Consider the following 21933-nt stretch of genomic DNA (forward strand, 5'->3'; position numbering starts at 1 on the left):
TATGGGAGGGACTACATCTCATGGAGCGCTATGAGGAGAGGTGATGTCACCTGCTGTGGCAGCCGTATGTGTGGGCTGGCTTGGAGGGAGCTTGAGTACATGTGAAAACCGTGTTCTTTCCCATTCCCTCATGTTGGATGACCACAAATCAACATCCCCAAGATCACTATCTATATTTAACACATACGTCTGAATGCATGAGGTGTGTTTGTTTTGCTCCTTCAGAGCCTAGCTCTTTATCTTTCTGCAGCATACCTCAATTACTGCTACATTTTGTGATACGTAGACTCCATAACTCCAAAGTGCCAGAAGCTGAGGCATACGGGCTTTTTCTTCATGGACTTCTGCCTCTCCAAAATTAGGATGCCTCATGCAGCTTGAGAAACTAGGTTATATAGCAGCTTTAGTGGGGCTTTTTCCAGACACCAATTGACCTGATTCTTCGGACCAGCTGTTTTATTTATTAAGCAAAATAGTAGAAAAAGAGTGCATCTCCTACATAAACTTGATTCCTTGTGAAGAATGTTTATCTTTGTTTTTCATAAATTGGCATGGAGCGCTTCCTTCACATCGATTTCAGATATATTAATTTATACACTAGAAATGGGAAAGATTTGCCTTTTCCTCTAATCCTGTTTCTAGATTTACTTAATGTGCAGTGCAATTTGTCTAATGTACAACTTTGTATGTAGAGTGTACCCAGATCCAGTAAAAACAGTGGGTGTAATAAAGGAGAGCACTGTAGTGCAGTGCTGTAAATCCCTCTGTAATTAAAAATACTAAATTAGTCAATGCTCATGCAGTCAGAAGACATTACTATCTGAAGAGCAGGGATATAAAGCAAGAGTTCTCAGTGCAGGATAGAGAAACTGGGTCTGTGTTCATCTCTGTGTGTGTGTGGTATGTGCCAGGGGTGAGGGACAGCTTATAACATCATTCACCAGGAATACAGCTTGGGTGGCAAAGAGGAGTCATGGGGAATTATCCCAGGGTTGTGCTTGCATGTTCACAAGGTGGTGGAGCAAGCAATTCTGCTGCCAGTTTGCGTGCTGTCCCACTCTATTTCCATCCAAAGCAGTGAGCAGTTAGAAGGCTGGATTTTACACTTATACAAAAGTCTCCCTAAAAATAATTCATAATTTCTTTGAAGAAGGATGGTAACATGGATTGAAGGATTTTTATTTTCCTTTGTCTGTCTGTCTGTCCTTTTGTCTGTCCTCCTTTGCTGCTTTTAACACAGATGAATCACTGCCTGAAATTTTCGCGTGGTTCTTTATTTAGGATTTTGTGAATCTCCCTTTAACTAAGCAGGAAAGACTGATTGATAGCAATGTAAGAGTTCCTGCCTGTGATAACTGTCCATCCATCTGTTCTATATCCAACTTATGACCACTCCTGTCTACAGTGCCTGATGCTCAACTTCCTCACTCCTTCAGGGAGAACCTCAGACTGAGTAGTTAGAAAAGAGCAGACTCCTCACTTTATTGAAATTTTCACTGAATTTTAAAAACCGAAAATGTTTGAATAAATGAGAAGACAATCATCAGCTTAACAGCCCCAGTGAAATGTCTACAGTTTGTGTATCAGAGGCACATCTTCTGCAGTTTTCAAGAACATTAGCCCATACGTGGCCAAGTTTTAAGCCTTACAGAAAATTGTTGTTCCCTCAGCCGCAGCAGATAAAACAGATCTCTGAAGAACTGGGACCTAAGAGTTTCAGTTAGACAGTTAAAATTAGTGGAAGCTTTTCATGTTAATCTCTCTGTGCCTCAATTCCCTGCCCATGCCATATGGATAATGCAGAGTCTTACTTTATGAGGGCATTGTGAAAATACATTCCTTCATGTTTGTGAAACATTCAGTTACTCTAATGATGCATATGGTAGGAAAGCCCATGAGTAAATTACTAATTCCGTCTGCAGAACAGTTTGACTGGTACCTGGTAAACAAGGCTTGGGGCCACACCTCAACTGATGCAGGGAGGATGAAATACTGAAAAGTTGCTCACGAAATGAGCACCGTGTATCCTGTGTACTGGGTGAGGCTAAGGTCCTGTAGAAAAATAACCTGCAATTATTATGCAATTAACAGCTCTATCACAATACCCAGGAAAAAGAGGATGAAGGAAGGTTGCACAGGCAGCCATAAAACTGAAGTTTCCTGAGCCTTGCATTCTTGATTAGCAGCTTTAAATAATCTTGCTTTCACCTGTTTTGTTTTCTGTGTAATTGTCAGTCACATGGAGTGGGCATGAGGAATAATCAGCAGCTGTTGTTTGTGGAAGAAAAAACAGGGAAATATCTTCTGCCATTGGCCACCAGAGAAGAGTATTCCTGCTAAAGCCTTATGTCCAGGCACTGCGAATTGGAGCATTTGTGGATCCTCAAGATTAAGAGAAGTCAATGTTGAAATAAAAGCAGGCAAACCAAGATGTCGCTTTTCCCTTGTGACAAGTTTATGTTGTGTTGCTACTATAACTCTGTGTACCATTAAACATTAATGCCACAAACCAGCAGACTTGAAAGTTGTTTTAAATAGGGATGGGATCATCCCCTCGCTTTTTGCTGTGGGTCTTGTGGGTTTCCTGATTTTACCCTGGGTGTTCAGAGTTCTGGGTTTTCCCTCTACTGGGTCCTGCCCCAGAGAAATTTTCATACACACACAAGACTGACATCGTTAAACTTGGGAAATGACCCAACCCTGACTCATTGGCAGAACCATCCCCAAATCCCCCTACGTTTGCTCATTTTCTTATATTTTGCCTTTCTACCCATATGTTTTTCTTCAGGTGAAATGAAATAGCACTGCCACAGCCTGTTATGAGTTTGGAGTTGTGTGTGGGCAACAGCAGGGGAGGAGATGCTCTGGTTGAGGGTTTTAAGTAGAAATCATCATCACGCTATAGATGACCAAGCTATTGGGAGGCTGGGATGCACAGTGCAGCAGAAGTTGGCCTATACCTACTTCTGCACTGACTTAGTGTAAGGGTGAGCTGAACATTTCAGTGCTGTGAATGGGATGGGTGCAGAGAGCAAAGATTTCTGATGTGACAAGAGGTACATAGGTATACTGATTTTAAAGGGTTACACTTCAGCATCTGAGCATGTTCACTGAGCATTACAAGTTAAGAATCTTGCTTGCTTTCTGCCTGCATTGTGAGTCAAACTAGGATGTATATCTTCTTGATGTGGCTTTCATAATTGATGTTTGGTTATTTTACAGTTGCTTTTCCCCATGGAGTTTCTCTTAAAAATGCCCTGTATTTCCTTTTAATTTTTACTGTATGTAGCAAGTGTATATTTCAGAAAGAATATTCAAGCATCATTTTTTTTGTGAAGATATGATGCTGTTAGGTTACAATGGGGAGGGAACTGCTTATTATTTGTCTTGTCCCCTGAGAAGCTGATAAATGAGGTCCTAACAGTGTTTTCCCTTCTGCATGGGAGCTTTCACAAAGGTTTGTTGATGTTGACACTGGTCTGCCAGTACTGGCTGGTTATTATGGCTATTCAAGCATTAGGCAATTGTTTTTAAGCAATTGTAGTTTCTATTTCTTGTGCCTGCTCTCTTTTTTTTCCTTTTTTTTCTTTTTTCTTTTTTTTTTGTTTAATAGCAGATGCCCTGCTATTCCTTCCTATTGACTCATCCAGAAAAAGACACACATTTGAACTTAAGTATATAACTTTATAGTATCACAGAATGACAGAATGGCTTAGGTTGGAATGGACCTTAAAGCTCATCTAGTCCCAATCTCCTCCCATGGGCAGGGCTGCCACCCACCAGCAGAGGCTGCCCAGGGCCCCATCCAGCCTAACCTTGAACAGCTCCAGGGATGGGGCACCCACAGCTTCTCTGGGTGACCTTTTCCAGTGCCTCCATAAAACTCTGAGTAAAGAGTTTTATTTTCGTGTTTGTTTCATCATGTCTCTTGCTGTACTTCCACGGGGCAGCATTTCACCTCATACTTTCTGATGGCAAAAGAGAGCTGGGTGGGATCTGTCAGCCCTGCCCAGCTCTGTTGAAACCATGCAGGTGAACTCAGGGTGGAGCGGATGATCCTGCTCAAGCTGAGGGCCCTGAGAACAAGGAGTGAGAGGCCTGTGGTCCTGGAGTGCTGCTTCATGCTGCATGTGCCAGCACAAAGAGACTGAACAGTGGCATGGGCATCTTCGGTCACCTCACAGCTGTACCTGTGCTTAGGGCTGAATTGGGAGGGAAACCCAGCTTTGTGCTGGAGTTTTTTCTCTGCGGAGACCTCCTGCATTCTGCACCCTAACAGGAAGATGCTGGCTTTGCTGCAATTTGCTGCTTCGCAAATAACCGCTGTGATGGAGGGGTGGTAAGGATGTAAGCCATGACGTTCATGCACCCTACCTCCTTGCTCCCACTGCAGAACATGCAGGGCTCCAGAGCTGAGAGATTCTGGGCAGCGGAAGGGAGGTGGTGAGGGTAATGACCCCTCTGAAGACCTGCTATATGCTGGGGCAGGGAGTGCACTACTCCATTTCTGACGTCTGAAAGACTCATGAAAACCTGCTCTTTGCCCTTTTGCCACTAGCCAGATCTGTTCTGAGTTGGGCCAGAGCGCATAAGACACGGTAGAAGGGATCACCTTTCTTTGAGAAAACGAGTACGAGGTGGCACCAGCACTTGTTTTAATTTATTCCTGCTCCTGGGTGTAATTATAACCTCTGGTGTTCAGTGTAAAGGTGGAAGGGTTGCAATTGAATGGGGCTAAGTTTTTTTCAAGATGCATTAATACGTGACTTCTATGAAAAACAACAGCACTCACCCAGGAATCCAGACGGTGTTTGCAAGCTGCCTGTGGATTTATGGAGCATGTTGGAAACACACAGTGTTATTTCCTGAGTTTGTTTCTTTGCACAGTGATGATGTTTGCTTATTCTGGGACAATGATGAGACATTAAGGTATTAAAAACAAAATTAAAGTAGGGGTAGAAAACGTTTATTTCGAAAGCAAATAGCTGCATTTCTTAACAGAAATAAAAGGAAAAACCTTTCAGTGCCTACTTGGGACTTTGAGAGTTCTGCCTAGAGAAACCTATTTATCTTATATCTATTAATGCTATTTTCTTGCTCCAAAGGCTGTTTACATCAAAACAATATCTTTATTTTTGGAGTTCATCTGTTCCCGCTGCTTTTTCCCCAGCTGAAGTCACAATGCTCAGTCTGTGACATCACTGTTGGCCGCAGCAACAACGTTGTGTTACAAAGCGGATTTTTCACTCCAGGTGGACAGTGTGCCACAGGAGCAAATGAGCTCTGTTTGTCCACAGAGTGTGTTTGAATGTGCGTGCTACTGGTCGTGGGGAGAGAAGTGAAGGGCAAGTCCACAAGGCAAAATGCAGGACTGGAGAGCCTGCGGAATGCCTGCATGGGCCTTCTGTGAGTATGTAGCTTGTGGAGTTAGCATCTGTTCCCTAGACCATCCCTTCCCCAAGATTTCTTTTTTAAATCAGTTGAATGCTTCAGCAGACTTAACTGGTAGAAAATTACTCAGTTTAAAAATGGGAGAGTGGGAGAGAGGGAATTAATTTAGCTTCAAGTATGACTCTGGGATCTAAACTGTATCGACAAGTTTTGTGGGGGTTTTTGCTTTTTTTGTGTTTTTCTTTTTCTACTCAGAACCCCTTGTAGAAAGCAAGGGAAGATGACTAATGTGCTGATCCTGCTAACGCTTACACATGTGGTTGGCTTTAAATGCATGAGTTGTCCTGCTGCAGTCAGTCAAGACAATTCATATGCTTAAACTCAGACACAGCCCCACATGCCTGCAGCAGGAGGGTCTAGTTGGCTGCCTTCGGGGAACAGTTAAATGAAGAATTTATAGAATATTTTCTAATGCAGGCACTGTCTTAACCTGGAAAAACTGAATTCGCTGGCCTGGGTCCTCCAGGAGAAAGAAACTGGCCTTGTGCCTTTCCTCATTGCTTTTGCCTGCCTAATTCACTCTTTGGGTCACAGTCATGCAGTCACAAGCTGGAAGGTGAGGCATGTCTGCCAGTGCTGGGAAGACTGGAGCCTAAGAGGTGACACTGAGAGACGATTAAAAAACAGGGAAACAGAACAGTGAAATGGTCACTGGCCTCACTGACTTTATTGCAGTGATGCAGGTTTATATATACATCCACCCATTACTAGTGACAGGTCTCTTTGTTGACTGCCTTGAAGAATGGTTTCTCCTGGTGGCCTAGCATGGATGGAGATGGAACGGTTGTCTCACATCTCCTCCAAAGGTGACCCCCTGGAGGCTAGGGGCACCATGGAGACCAGTCAGGTGTGCTTGCAGAATTACTTCCATGCTTCAGCCTTGTGAGTTTGCTGAGGACTGTGGTAGGACATGAGGTAGGACATCAGGAAGAGCTGTTGCTGTTTCTCCAACATAGCTTTCTTGCTGTGTTGGAGAAGACCCTGAGCAACCTCTGCATGCAGTGAGCAGCCTTTGCTACAAATATTTTCTCACTTCCAGCATCCCAGGTGTCTTTTTGGTCAGGGTTCGGGTGCCTCATGGGAAGAGCCTGAGTGTTGCTCTTGCTTTTTGCCACGCGGAAGTGTTTCTTAAGTATCACAAGTCAGAAGAGTATATATATATATGTCATAATTTTTCAGGCAAGCCCTTTAGTGTAACTATACTGACAGCTCCAGGAGAATGGCCTTTTACTTAAATCTGTGTTTTGGGATGTCTTCAGATTTTGTTTGTTTGTTTTGCAGGGCTGCACACTGTGTTGCTGTTGTGGCAATCCCTGTGATTCATATCTTGCACAGTCTGACAAGCTCACTGTAGCTTGCATGTACTGAGCCACACGCTCTGCTTACTGCACTGTGCATGGCTGGTACGGGAGCAGCCCTTGGTGCTGGGACCCAAGGGTGCCGGGTGCGGGGGCTGCTTCATTGAGCTGCTTGTGATGCCTTCAGGAAATGAGGGGTTGTTGGAATACTTGCTTGGACTTTAGTTTTTAGAGCTCCTCCAGGAATAGCCTGTTCCTTGGAGCGGGCAGAGCAGGGAGCACAAGGGTCAATTTGGGCATCTAGTGGTGCTGCAAGGATCCAATTTCATATTTATTTTCTGTCCCTGCAGAGCAGGAGGTATGTTATCATTTCATTTTAACAGCTCAGTGTCTCTACTGCTGAGCCTGTAAAAGAGCATGTCCCATTATACCTGCTGCTGTTTGACACCTGTCTTCCCTAAGGCACCGACGTTACACTGGCTTGCTGGTCCTTTGCTTGCCGATGCCCATCCAAACCACTTGACTCTACTTTCTTTTTTTTGATAAAGAGAAAAGGAGAGAAGATGCAGAGGGATGAGAGTGGAGGCATAAGTGCATTGTAGCCTTGTTGAAACTCAGGATTGGACTGGAGGGAAGGACTGAGAGAAGACAAGAGTGGCATCAACAATTGGGAAATACAGAACAGTTTCATGGAAGTCTGGTGCCATCTCACGTGCAGTCCCTCAGTGCCATGCACTATTCACTTGCCCCATGAGTTGTCCATAAAGCTCTGGGATCACTCAGCTTTGGCAGCGCATTTGAGGGAGCAATGGTGAGCTGTGCAGAGATGGGTTTCCCCGAGCAGCTGTGAAATGTGTTCCAGTCCTTTCAAGTCAATGTTATTCTTCCATGACAACACGGGAGAACAGATGTTCCCTGGAGATCTACCTATTATTCATTTTGCTGTAGAGCTACATCTTCCCTCTTTTATTTGTCTCCTCTGTGAAGTAAATATTTCCATAATAGTTAATATTAGGGCTTTCCATAGCCCCCAGTGATTTTTTGTCACTCAGCTGTATCTTTTTCTTTCTATTTTTGTCAGAATACCATAAATGTGAACAGAGATTAAGACAAGCTCTGTGTCATGGGACACTGATTTTGTAGGCACTGATATGAATGTGTCTGTTTTAAACTTCTATGGCTGGCGCTGCAGAACTTGAGGTTCCACTCTGCACTTTCACCATGCAGGTGTGTCAGAAACATGCTTGATGGTGTGAGCTGGGTGATACACGTTCAATTGGGCCGGGCAGTAGGTTGGGACTAGCATCATCTGCTGAATGCTGAAATGTGAGGTTGTGGTGGTGGTGCATTGTGCACACTGAGTGAGCTAACAGTCTCCCCAGGTCCTGAATACTGAACTTAAAAAACTTCTGTGATCACCATAAAAAGCCTGTTAGGTAAATACATTTTCTGTGCACAAAAGCAATTGCCCTGCTCACTTTTGTTCTGAAAACAATAGACATCAAAATGAATTACAGACCTGTGTTCTTTAAAGGTCACAGCTATTTGGCCCTCAGGTAGGTTGTGTACTGAAACAGCTTTTGTTGAGATTTGTTGATGCGCTAAAGAAATGAAATGAACTGGGACTTAGGTGTAGAAGTCTGAAAACCAGCTAGAAATTGCCACGGATGTGGAAGATGAAGGAGGGAACTTCTGAGGTAAGGAACTCCCTATTTCCTGATGTGACTGGGGTAGAGAAGCTGAATGGAGAATGGCCTTGTGTCAGGTGCGGAACCAATGGTCAGTGCTTGTTTGGCATTGTACTGGTTTCTTTTATGACTTTTTTTTATCTAGCTTAAAACAACAGCTGTAGTGGCCGGGCTCTCTAGCCCATGCTGCTTCATGAACGGTTGGTTGCTAGGACAGCTGCCGTCATCCACATTTTAATTGTGGATGTGATGACCAATTTCTCATCTCTCCCCAAGCTTTGGCTGGATGACTCAGCTGGTCCTCTGGTGACTCATTGCAGTCTCCCATGAGCCCAGGAAAACTAAAGAGGGAAGTGTGGCTATTTTCAGATACGAATAACAATCAAACCCAGAGACTATGTCCATGAAGGAGTGCTGCAAATTTCAAATGAATTGGGTGTTTGAATGGGGTGTAGGCTGGCCCCCTTCCCACTGAAATTCCTTTCCTAGTTGCTATATTTCTGACGAGTCTGGTTTCCAGTCTTTTCATCCACAGGGATATTTGTTTTAGGAAAGTTTTTGAAAGCTTTCCATGAGTTTTGAGTGTATAAGGCCTCGTGAATGCTCACAGGGCTTGTGGTTCTAAATTCCCTTAGCCGTTTCTGGCAGTTATTCCCTCTCATCATTTACTGGGATTCTTCTAATTGCTATAGCAACACAGGTCCACCTCAGGCAGTTTTTCTCTCCAGTCATTCTTGTGTTAGACATAAGACATAGCCCAAGGTTCTCATGGATCTATCAAAAGCTCTTGTGATTGACCACAAGATCTTACTGATCTGTTTTTTGGATCCATGGAATCAGCAGTGTATTTTCATCTTCTGAGAAACTCAGACAGATAGTGTTTTCCCAGGAACTCTTCTTTCCTTGTGACTCAGTTTGGCCAGACTTCATTTTCACTGTTGATCAAAGACAGTAGGTGAGACTAGGCAGCTTGGCTGTGGTATCAGCATTGCATTGATGGTATTGAACTTGTCTCACTGTGTCTAGCCCGAGTTCTCTAATTTCTTTGCTATATGAAAAGAAGAAGTTGGCTTTTGTGGGTTAAAAGGACATGGCTGCAGAAACAGCTGTGGTAGTGCTAAGAAGATGTTTACGGAAGAGATTGGATAACTCTCTGTTGCTAAGTACGTAGAGACATGTCAGTTCAGAAATATAGGACCATGAATGAGGAGGAGGCCTGACAGCACCTTTGTTTAGCTAGCCCATGTAGCTAACTATTCTTTCTAACCTGGATTTTTGATTCTGTAGGCTTGGCTTCAGCTGCTGTGCTGTGCCTATGAGTGCCACTCAGAAGTTACTGGCAGTGACCAGCGTAGGCAGTTTTATGTGAGCTGGGGCATGCTCAGGTGCCCTTGTCTCTGCATGGGCCTGTCTAGCATCTGTAAATCACCAAGCGGAAGTTACATCAAGGGTTCTCTTTCACTGTACTCTCCACCAAAAATATCATATGCTTGCTTTTTCTTGATTGGAATGTGTACAGCCAGTCTGATGGTGGGGCTGTCTTAGCCTAGTGCCCTGCTCTTGAAGGTCGGTCCCGTTTTCTAGCCCATCACAGCTGTCGCATGCTCTACAGAAGGCATTTGGTATGTGTCATACTGGATCTCCAAGTTCAGTTTTGTTCCTCCTCCATCGTTCTTTAGTCTTGCTAGTGCAAAAAGCCTAACAGCTACGGCATTAAACACTGTAAAGCTGAGTAAATAAATACGTCAATAAATAATCATATCCTGCACAAAAGAGAAACCTGGGGGAGAGACTGATGGTAGATAGGGAGTTCTGCTGGTACAGGTAGAGGTTTTTATTGTTTTCTTTCTCTTAATGGCTTCCTTTGATTTCTTCTATTTCAGAGCTTTGACGGGGGGGGAGTAGGCAGTTACTGGTATCCCTGAGCTTCTTCATCACACGCAAGGGCCTTATATGTTTCTTTCTTAAGTCAGATATCCTTTCCTGAGCTCTTGGATCTTTACTCTTCAAGGCTCTGAAGTGCTTTATGTAGTTTATCCCCATGCCTAAATCAAGTTTTCTTTCTGTGTTAGCAAGAGCTTTGTGCATCACCCAGGCTAGCCATCCTTAGCCCGACATGATTCTTCTCTGCACATTGAACTGACCCTGTCCTATTGGACCTTGTTTAAAGGGAATGCTGCTGTGAAAAGTGTGGGGTGGTTCTGCCAGCAGAATGAAGCAGGGAGATGTCCAGAAGCACTTCCTTGGAATTGCTTGAGGTAGTGGAGTAGCTTCATTTGTTTCTTCTGAAGGAGATTTGTTGCCTACAAAGGGTTGTCCTATGGCTGTTCAAGTGCAAGCGTGTGCTTGTGTGTCGGAGAGTGGTCGTGTGTTTTGTATGACAGAGATCAATGCAGCCTCAAATAAAGCAGAATAAATCATTGGACCTCCTGGATGATGACAAGGGTTCCCAAGGATACGCTTGTTAGCGCTGAGTGTCGTCATGGAGAGCACTGTGGCCCTGTGTCACTTTCTTCGTTGTGAACTGCTCGGTGCTCTCAGCATAGAAGAGCTCGAGACAATTAAGTGACACTTTTCTGTAGGGTTACACTTTTCAGATGCTGTCTGAAGTAAAGAGATGACTGAATTGGTTTTTGAGGAGGAAAGAGTTCACATTCAAACCCTAACCCTAGTACATCCCCACCAGTCTTTGGCTGGTCCTGGCAGCTCAGGCCCACCACGTACATCTGCCCTTCTTGCTTCTGAGCCGTGCTGGAGGCCCCAGCCCTTGCCATTTCATACATTTTTGGTTTCATACTCTCAATTCAGAATGCAAAGCAAAAAGCAAAAGTTGATAACAGCAAAATGTTTTGTGACTGTTCAGCCATTGGTTTCACTTTTGGGAGGTTTTCTTAGCCCTGAGCAGTGGAGAGGCTAAAATCTGGAAGACAAGGTGAAAAACTAATGCTCAAGGTGTGTTTCCTTTCAGAACGGAAGGGTGTTTTTCTGGATGGATAAGTGTTTCTGTCCCTGTGGAAGACAGATTATCTACTGAATTGTTGTAACTAATTTAAATGCCAGTCGAGTAATCAACCTGCAGTAGCCTTTTTTTTTTTTTTAATTTTCTGAAATGCCCCATAGCTGTCAGTGTAGGGTGCTGTAAATCATGTCTTTGGTCTTTCTCATTTGAAAGGAAGAGATGTTACAGGAGAAGCGAAGTGAGCTAGTTAACCCTGGCTTTGGGATAGTCAAGAGATCATTGAATCCGTCTACCTCAATTTTGTGATGCAGCAGAGCTCCTTGCCCAGGTTCCCCACCACTCTTCTTGCATCTTCATCTTTCTTAGCAGCCTAGATCCTGTGTATTCCATGCAAACCTCACCAGAGGCTTGTTTCTCTCCAACAGGTTTTTATCCTGACGGAAATGAAATGAAGGGAGGGACTTTGTGAACAGGCAAACTGACCTTTTCAGCCCAGCTAGTGCTTGATCTGAGTTTCAGATTTCGTAAACAAAGCAAGCACTGAATGTCATGCAGTTGCCTCTTTGCAAATGAAACACTTACGAAAAAATCCTGTGGGAGTGAGAGGCTCAGGCTGAGACTCCAAGAAGCCTTGCCCATGTCCTGCCTTCACAAATATGGTTGCTTCTGATGAGCAAAGTTTGCGAGGTGCCAGCCATTCCCTGTGGCTTCACTGAACTGTGGGTATGTTGGAGTCATCAACATTACAAAGCTAATATTTACAGGTGGAAATTCATCCAGGTGGGGAGGCAGCAGCTGTGGAAAAAAACCAAGTCTCCTTCCCACTAGGTAGATGTTGAGGGAAGCCACAAGTGTGCCAGTGCTCCATGTGAGGGTAAGGCACAAGGCAGGGCAGCAGAGGGAAACACTTGATTCATTTTGGTCCCTTTTCCAGAGCCCCTGACACCCATTTTTGGGAACTAATATAGGTGATGGCCAAGTAGGGAACTGGGGTTGGAAATGAAGCCAGTCCTCTGCTTCCCTTGTAAGATGGAGTGATGTTGTCACCCCATTTTGAAGATGGAAACTGAAGTGACCCCAGCTGAGTGATGTGAGCCCCACCGCCTGGAAAGCAGAGTCACACTGTGAGCCTTCTTATTTCCAGTTCTGCTTTCAGGATGCAGTTCTGTCAGCAAGTAGTAATCAGAGATGGAGATTGTAAGAGCCCAGAGACTCTCGTATTACAGATCTGTTTGGAGGTTGAAAGTATGGGCCTGCACACATCCTAAGCTGGAGTACAAGGCAAGCCCTGATCAATTATGCATTTACTACTCAGTCCATCTTAGAGAGCTCTATAGAACTTAAGGTTCTATGGACATGCTGTGGTTACTGTTCCACTCTTCCTTCCACAGAGGCCATACGATGGGAGGGAGAAGGTTGACCAGAACATATATGCTGTTACCAAAAAGTCGTACTTAGCACATAGATCCAAATAGCTGTCAATTTCATCTGACACCATTTTGTTTTCAGAGTGGGGAAGCCAAAAAACATTTCTTAAACTCAATGATCTTTGTAGGCCCCTTCCAACTCAGGATGTTCTGTGATTCTGTCATTCCTCGATAGCTTTCCCTCCCATCTTTTCTGAACACCTGGAGGAGCTGGCCAAGGCTTATGGAGGATTACGGAAGCATGCCATATGTCATTTAGGGCAATGCTGCAAATGTCACCATGTTCCTGCTCCTTGAGCATGTGAACTGACAGCTCTCCCATCACCCTGCCTGCAGCCCCAGCTGGGAGCCACCTCTGCTGGCCTCACCTCTGCCTGCTCCTTTGCAAGAAGCTGGGAAGATGAACTTCTTTGGCAAGGTGTTGTGTTAGGAATTGCTCAGTGTCTTCCACAGACAAAGCTTTTAAGCAGAGCTGCCATCAGTCCCACAGTCTTGAGCTTTTTCATTCTTCTTCATCCCACCTCTGGCTCCCAGAGTGAGGTTCTCAAAGCAGGGCTGTTCACGGAGAGAAAGCTTGCCTCTGCTCTGATTGTGCTGGGCTTAACTCCATGAAGGTATCCTCCCAGTGTGGGGTAGTATGGACCATACTGCTGGGCCTTCTCACACTGAGGCCTCGAATTCAATGTCAGGTCAGTCGCTGCAGCATTGGTGGGGAAATAACAAGGCAGCGGAGCCTCTGGTGAGGAATATTTTAACCTGCGTTCTCAGGTGCTGTGTCATTAATTAACTGTAATGGGAAACATAAACTAGCCACAGGATTTGCGGAGGAAATCTATAATATCTCATGTCATTATTGCAATTCATTAAAGTGGGGATGGAGGTGACCCCAACAGAATCCTTCAGTGAAGTGTAATTAAAGACTTAAATCTAAGTGTATATATTTGTCTCAGATTTTCTTTCACAAGCTTAAACCCAGGAATATGTCAGAAGAGCCCACAGACTGTTACTCAGGCTCATGGGCACCTGAACCCACATCAAAGGGATGAATAAGAATTACGATGGAAATGTAGATAACAGAAGATATCTAATAGTAGGGCTTTGTGGCTTAGTGTGGATATGGAAGAGTGGAGTTTGTAGTGGTAAGATGTGAGATTGTGGTGAATGAACACTGAAGAGCTTGATATTGCAGGGACTTGACTTCAGTCTACAGAGGCAAAATAAAAGACAGCACAGATGGTTCAGAGGGAGGGCTGAGGTTGGCGGTGGCTTCTGTTCACTAAGTCCTTGGAGTCTGATGTTTCAGATGCATAGCGGGCTCAATGAATTGCCCACAGGCCCCATCCAGCTTGCACAGCACTGTCCAGTGACCCACCAGGTGTGGTGGGCATGGATGGATATGGTTTGGAGCAGCCTCTGTGTTTGAGCTTTCAACGTGGGGCCTACTGGAGTGGTGCAGCCCCATCCCTATGTACAGGATGTGCTGGGGCTCTGGATGTGCTCCTGTATGCATAGCTCTCCCATCCCACAGTCTCCATGCCATAGTCCTGGGAGAAGAGATGCTGCCCCTGGGGGGCTGTGCATGTGCACATCTTGCACTATGAGGGGTGAGAGGCCATCTCACCAGCTTCAGCCTATGCCCACACTGGAGGCCCGAGGTGCCACCCACCCTGCTGTCCAGGTGCTTGCTGGCAACCTAGCTGGGCCTGTGGTCCTTGTTGCTAGCTTTTATCTGGCTAAGTAGGAAAGTTGCAGTGCAGACTGTGAAACAGCAAGCAGGGTTGTGCTGAAGATAATAAAGGGCTGTGAAGGTGGTTGTGGTCCCCTGCCATCTCACTGTGGTGAGACCTACTGTGCAGGTGGGAGGGAGGCGGGAGGAAAGAGTTGTTCAAATAGATCATTTGATTGCGTTTATGGCTACTCTGTGGGTCGAAAAGTACTCTTCCCCTGTCTGTAGGATTGAACGTGTCAGTTCAGAGCAACATGAAGCCAGAGCAGTGCAGGTGGCAGGCTCTGTCACATCTTTGAGACCCGCTATGCCCTGCTGAAGCGTTTAAGAATCTACTAATTAGGATGAAACAGTTTTAATAGCAGGCCAGAAAAAGTAGAGCAGAAAGGCAGAGGGATTTTCACCTGGAACGAAGGCTCTTGAGAGAGACATCTGTTCACCAAGAACAGGAAGGAGCTGAGGCTGTTGGGGCCTGAGCTCTTCTTTCAGGTTTCTCCAAACATTATTAGCACGTGGGAGGGAATTTGTGTACCCTTGAAGGATGTCAATCTGAAGGAAATTCCAGAAGTGTGTGGTACTGGGGACTCTAAAGAGGCCACACAGAGGCCACCTAGAAGAAGAATACTATGCTTCAGACATGGCGATTTTGAAGGTGCAGTACATTAGGCATACCTGGCAGATCCCCTTTTCATTGCCTTTGTAATCTGGGTGTGCATATGAGTTTTCAGGCTTGCGTTTCTCTGGGGAGAAGAGAAAGATATTTATTTCAGGAGTATCTTGTGTGCATCATTTATATGCTGAACACACGCCTTGTGCTTTTTACAGTATTTTTCAAGTAGGCTCTGTCACTTTCCTAGCAGTCAGCAAGCAGCCTCTGGTTACAGTGCACTGGCAGCTCTGCAGGTGCTCCAGAAGGTCTTACTGCCTGCTTAATACAGGGCAGGGGCTGGGTCTCCTGCCACTGCAAAGGCCGCTTGTATAAATCAGTACTAAGTGCTCTAAGTAAAGCAGAAGAAAACATCAGTGACTTTCAAACTGTTCTTTCTTTAGTCCCCACGGTGCATTTTTTGCCCTTTAGGGTGAGGTGGGTGGACAGGGAACTTCATCTCATTTGCTCTCCTGAAACCTGTTGGAAGTCCTGGTGAGCTGGCTGCGGGATTTGTGTGCGCACGCAGAAGAAGGCCATCTGAATTGTAAATAGCACCTGCTAAATTATTATGAAATGCAAGCTGATGTGGGAGGAGTTCTTGGGAAAGAAGGAAAAATCAAGTCTTTTAATCAAAGTCATTCGGTCTATTTTAGCATCGTCCCCTCACTGCACACTGCATACTTCAGCTCATGTGAATGCTGCAGGGAGTTACCTAAGTCACATCAAGGACAGGGGAAGGCCCCATTAAATCCACTCACTATCAATTGTGTGAGAGCTTTAAATGGCTCCCTGAAACTCTTTATTAAAGAAAGGAACTATCAATTTTATTTAATGCATTGCCCAGCGCCCTGCCCAGAGACTCACCACATGCAGGGTCTGTATGAAACTGAGCCCTGTGCTCCCTGGGCCCAGGTGTGGGGATGCTCCTTCCCCAAGCTCTGGGATGCTGAGGGCATCACTGCCACGGGGCTGGACCAGCAAGCATCGCCCTCCTGCAGCCATCCCATCTCCTCACTGGGTCATGGCAAACCTTGCACAATCAAAAGTCTGAAGCTGTAATTTGTATCACAGGCTGCATTGTCGAATTTGATCCCTGTAACAAGCCATCTGACTGTTACTCACATTTACTACTATTGCTACTATTGGTATGGAATAAAGATAATTTAAAAAAAAAAAAAAGAAGAAGAATATGCCACCAGCACGGTTTGGTAGTGTCCTTGGGAAATTTAGGGTTGTGTTTTTTTCCCATTAGCTGCACAGGCAGATTTGCAATAAAAATGACTTAGCTGCAGACGCCTTCCTTTCCCATCACCAAGCTGCCAATCAGACTGTAATTTCTTGGTGTCGGACTATGCTGAAGAGCTAGCCGAGCTATTTTCCTTATGACATGTCCCCTAAAACCTCAGACTAGCAAAAATCATTTTGGATGGAAGAAAGAAAATTTCATCCTTCTTTCATAGGGGAAAAAAATCTTTCTCATGATTATATATGACCTCTGACAAGGGTGGCAGTGGCAGCAGTGGAGCCGACAGCCCTCCCAGTAGCCACACGTCTGTCCTGCCTTCTCCAATCCCCTATTTTTGGGTAACAGCGTAAGCTGTTCCCGCACAAACAATGCAGCAGGACAGCGAGGGGCTTGTTGTTGATGTGGGAACCAAATCCTAACAACAACTCATTTCAATGAGGGCACAGGCAGCCGTCTGATGTTGATGATGTTGAGTGACTGCTGACCTTGTTTTTAGCATCAGCTGATATCGACTGGAGCTCTGCCAGTTTGCACCAGTTGCAAGTCTGTCTCCTAATGGTAGTGATTATCCTGATTTTTACAGCAGCTCTAAGAAAGTTGCAGCTGCTGCTCTTCATATCCCAGACTTTAATTTGGGGGCGATCGGTTCTTCTGGTGTCATTCTAGGAGACCCGTGAGATGAAACTCTCTTCTTCTGTGTCAATCCCTTTTTTCCCCCTTTTTATTTTGTATGAAGAGATATTGCTCAAGCGCACCACAAAATGAAAGCCATAAAGCTATAAATTACACCTCAGTTAGGTCCACAATATGTTACCAATTACATCTGCTTTATTATTCGTGTCCACGGGGAAAACATACATCAAGCCAACCCCACTCTCCAGAAAGGTTGGTTCTGTACTAAAAAGAACACCATGACTCTTCCTAATCTATGGGATTAATCTATGGGAAAACAAACACAGCTCTGGCTTACTCACATATGACAGTGGTGCCAGGATGACAGGCTGACTGATATTGATGTGGCTCTATGAGTTTGCTGTGTGCTTCAGCATTTGTGGCAACCTCATTGCCCCACAGAGAGGAGGGATGAGAGAAAGCGCTTACAGGGCAGGGACCTTGGGAACTGCTGCTCTGTAGGTTGAGGTGGGGGTAATTCATACAAATCGCAGCAAACAGCATCCAGAATTGAGTGTGCTTGCCTGACTGTGTCACCCAGCTTTGGCAGCATGCACGTATGTTTGTGTTTGCTGGTGTGAGTGTATATGTATATGAGAGTGTATGTGTGCATATGGATTCCATACCAACTTAAGAAGAACACAAGCTAGTGGAGAATGGCCTTATTTTATGAAAGGGAGCTGACAGTTTGGTACTGTCAAATCCCTGTGTGAAGGAGCTATCCATGTGCATTACCAAGTTTGTTGTGTTTTTGTCGCTGAAGCATTAATTCAGCTTTTAACTTGTTAAAGTTGCAAACAATTCAAGGTTATGTTTGTGCTTAATAATTCAGCAACGATGCTAGCTCAGCATATTGTCTTTTTCTTCCCTAGTCATTCTGGTTTATTATAAAGAAAAACTGGCAACAGACAAAAAGGTTGGTTGTTTTGCCCTTTTGTGGTGAAACCAGATGAAGGGGTGATGCTGGAGTGGAGGAAGCACTCTTCCTGCTGTGCCATCATGGTTAGGTGGCTCCACAGGGACGATGGGGATGGTTGATGGGGACCCCACCCTCATCCATGGGCAACCTGATCTAGCTGTGGCTGTCCCTGTTCATTGCAGGGGAGTTGGACTAGATGGCCTTTAAAGGTACCTTCCAACTCTTGAGAATTCCACGATTCATTGACAAAGGGCATGCCCTTCTGCTTTAGCTACAGCCAGGCACTGGCTTCTTCCTTAGGAACCCCCATGGATTTGTGCAATTCTTTATAACTTAGCCCCAGCAGCCCCATCCCTGCCCTTGGAAGGGAGAGCTGGCTGCAAGTCAGGACTTAGACATCCTCTTCTCTGTGGAGCACCTTCTGAAAAAGGAGCATTTTCTGTTTCAGTGGAATGTAACCCAGATCTCTCAGTAGGATTGTCTCAATGATGCTTTATTTTGACTTTGATTATGAGGTGGTGGGTTTCACAAAATTACAGAATCATATGGGTTGGAAGGGACCTCCAGAGATCATTGAGTCCAACTCCCCTGCCAAAGCAGGTTCCCTACACCAGGTCACACAAGTAGGCGTCCAGGCGGGTCTTGAATATCTCCAGAGAAGGAGACTCCACAACCTCCCTGGGCAGCCCGTTCCAGTGCTCCGTCACCCTCACTGTAAAGAAGTTCTTGCGCACATTTGTGCGGAATTTCCTATGCTCCATTTCTGGCCGTTTCCCCTTGTCCTGTCTCCACGCACTGCTGAAAAGAGTGTGACCTCGCCACTCTGCCGTCCACATGTTAGATATTTATAGACCTGGATCAGGTCCCCTCTCAGTCTTCTTTCCTCAAGGCTAAACAGACCCATTAAGATTAAGTTTACTTAATCTTTCTTTCTTCATAGGAGAGACGCTCCAGGCCTTTCACCGTCTTTGTGGCCCTCTGCTGGTCTCTCTCCAAGAGATCCCTGTCTTTTTTGTACTGGGGAGCACAAAACTGGACACAGTACTCCAGATGAGGCCTTACTGGGGCAGAGTAGATGGGGAGGATCACCTCCCTTGACCTGCTGGCCACGCTCTTTTTAATGCATCCAGGGTTTCCTTTTCCCATTTTTTTTTTCCTTTTTTTTTTTTTTTTTTATTGAATAAAGGTGTAGAAGGTCATTATCTTTTCCAGAGCCAAAGAAGCATGCAGTAAAAGAGGTTCTTTTCTTTTCTTAAAAATTAAATGGACCTGATTCCTCCACAAGCTAATTTGCACCTTGTACTGTTAACAACACTGTTCACTTCCAGGGGATCTGCTTTCCAGTGATGCTGTTGTCACTCTGCATAAGAATAGATGAACATAATTTTATAAATCTGAGACAACTGAGAGCGTGTGGTAGAAATCATGTTGTCTAACTCAATCATCAGTGTCCCTGAGCAGAAACAAGCTCTGGACATGATTCCCACACACAGACTTGGCAAGCAACCTGGGACATCATCTGCTGCTTCTGTCCTGGCTCCTCAGCTTTGCCAGCGCACCTCCATTTGTCATGGTGTGTCCTCTTCTGGTCCCGTCCTAACTCTGTGCAAGCCAGAAGCTACTTAGTGGCTTTATGGGAGCAAACAGACGTCTTAGGTCGGATTCACCAAGCTGTTTAATACAGAAGGAGCCTGAGGATTTGCGATTTGGCCTCTGTAGGCAGAATATTTTGCAGTATTTTACATCAGCAAAAGAGATGTAGATGTATTCCTGGAGACAATGGGAATAGGAGTTTCCTCAGGCAAAGGAGGAAAAAAATAACATTTATGTTCTCATTATTAAAAATGGGAAGGGGCAGAGTAAGAGAGCAGAATTTGTTTTTTGCTAGGTGTTTGCTAGTACGGTTCAGTTGGGAGTAATGATTTATTTTAGAGCATAATATTTTATTTGTGATGAATACATATTCTGGAAGAATTTCATTTTCGTGCATGTGTTGCATCCAAAATTTGTATCCCATTTTCCCTTATTGCCTCTGTACAAATGAAAAAAAAAAGCTGGGGAAAGCATATTGACTCTGGATTCACTCTGATATTTTATTGCAGGTATGGCCTCGCATGTGCAAGTTTTCTCTCCTCACACCCTTCAGTCAAGTGCCTTCTGTAGCGTGAAGAAACTGAAAGTAGAGCCGAGTTCGAACTGGGATATGACTGGGTACGGCACACACAGCAAAGTCTACAGCCAGAGCAAGAACGTACAGTCCTCCCAAGCAGCCGCCGCAGCCGCCGTCAACGCCTCCCTCCAGATCCCCAATCCGAGCATCCCTTACGAACAGACCATCATCTTCCCAGCAAGCACGGGGCACATCGTGGTGACGTCTGCCAACAGCACTTCTGGCGTGGTGGCAGTGTCTGGGCAAACACTGGGTGGGCCACACAACCTGATGCGACGCAGCACTGTGAGCCTTCTGGACACCTACCAAAAATGTGGACTTAAGCGAAAGAGTGAGGAGATTGAGAACACGAGCAGCGTGCAGATCATCGAAGAGCATCCACCAATGATTCAGAACAATGCCAGTGGGGCCACTGTAGCCACCGCCACCACCTCCACGGCCACCTCCAAAAACAGTGGCTCCAACAGCGAAGGGGATTACCAGCTGGTGCAACATGAGGTGCTCTGTTCCATGACCAACACGTATGAAGTGTTAGAATTTCTTGGCAGGGGAACCTTCGGACAAGTAGTCAAATGCTGGAAACGTGGCACTAATGAGATTGTGGCCATCAAGATCCTAAAGAACCATCCTTCCTATGCCCGGCAAGGCCAGATTGAAGTGAGCATCCTGGCTCGGCTGAGCACAGAAAGTGCAGATGACTACAACTTCGTCCGTGCTTATGAGTGCTTCCAGCACAAGAATCACACATGCTTGGTCTTTGAAATGTTAGAGCAGAACCTCTATGATTTCCTAAAACAAAACAAATTCAGTCCCTTGCCCCTTAAGTACATTCGACCGATTCTCCAGCAGGTAGCAACTGCCCTAATGAAGTTGAAAAGCTTGGGACTGATTCATGCTGATCTTAAACCAGAGAACATCATGTTGGTAGATCCATCCCGACAGCCATATAGGGTCAAGGTCATAGACTTCGGATCAGCTAGCCATGTGTCTAAAGCTGTGTGTTCTACCTACCTTCAATCCAGATATTACAGGTAAGACACGGGGCTCAAGTCACCTTACTAGGTGAAGTGTTTTACCTACAGGAATTTTCCTTCGTTGCTGTAAATGAATGAGAGTCATCCCTTAATCCTGAATTGGGATGGCTCTTAGGAAGGCTTGTTGGTGGTAAGAGAAAATGGTATCATTCGCTCTTGGAGTTTACTTGCAATGAAAACTATCATCAATTTGTAAATAGCCATAAATTATTGACTGCTGCAAAAAAACTATTTGTGAGTTACAATTTAGGAAGCCTTTTGGTGTTGTCTGCACTTCCTTCTCTCTGTTTTTGGAAGAGGTACTTGATACGGAGAGTTCACATTTTCTTTCCAAGTCAGTGCAAGTAGGTTCTTGGTTTCAGGAAGACCTTAAGTTAAGTAATCTATACGTTGGCTGTATCTTTCAGCCTTTGTTGATCTGTGAAATCAGGGATTTTACAAAAACAAGGTAGGCCCACAGGAAAGCAATTGTATGGGTGTGGATGATGCTTTGTCAAGGAGTGGTTTCCACACAGGCTGTGAAACTTAGTGGAGTCAGTGGGAGGATTCTTGTTGGCTCCCATCAGCTCTACATCAGGCAGCCTGGCAGGGCTGAATGCACTTTTCTCTATGTGGGAAGCTGTTGGTAGGGATGAATGAGTATTGTCAGTGGTCTAGGGTTGGACTGAGAACTTGTCAGAGACTGACAATTCCC

At 45.1% G+C, this 21933-nt stretch overlaps 1 protein-coding gene across 6 annotated transcripts in view; it reads left to right on the forward strand.

The window, feature by feature from the left end:
- The window catches only part of HIPK2 (homeodomain interacting protein kinase 2), a 132749-nt gene that overhangs the window by 19940 nt on the left and 90876 nt on the right, over positions 1-21933 (forward strand). For 3 of the 6 annotated variants that reach the window (XM_031589766.2, XM_031589770.2, XM_031589767.2), the window contains exons 1-2: positions 5194-5406; positions 20138-21236. In XM_031589766.2, coding sequence (XP_031445626.2) covers positions 5364-5406; positions 20138-21236 — 1142 coding nt within the window. In that variant the 5' untranslated portion in view covers positions 5194-5363. Of the gene's footprint in view, positions 1-5193; positions 5407-20137; positions 21237-21933 lie in introns of those variants that run through there. The other 3 variants (XM_031589768.2, XM_031589769.2, XM_031589771.2) reach the window with 2 other exon arrangements.

The sequence above is a fragment of the Phasianus colchicus genome, chromosome 1 (assembly GCF_987193195.1).
Source record: "Phasianus colchicus chromosome 1, bPhaCol1.hap1.1, whole genome shotgun sequence".
Taxonomy (NCBI): Eukaryota; Metazoa; Chordata; class Aves; order Galliformes; family Phasianidae; genus Phasianus; species Phasianus colchicus.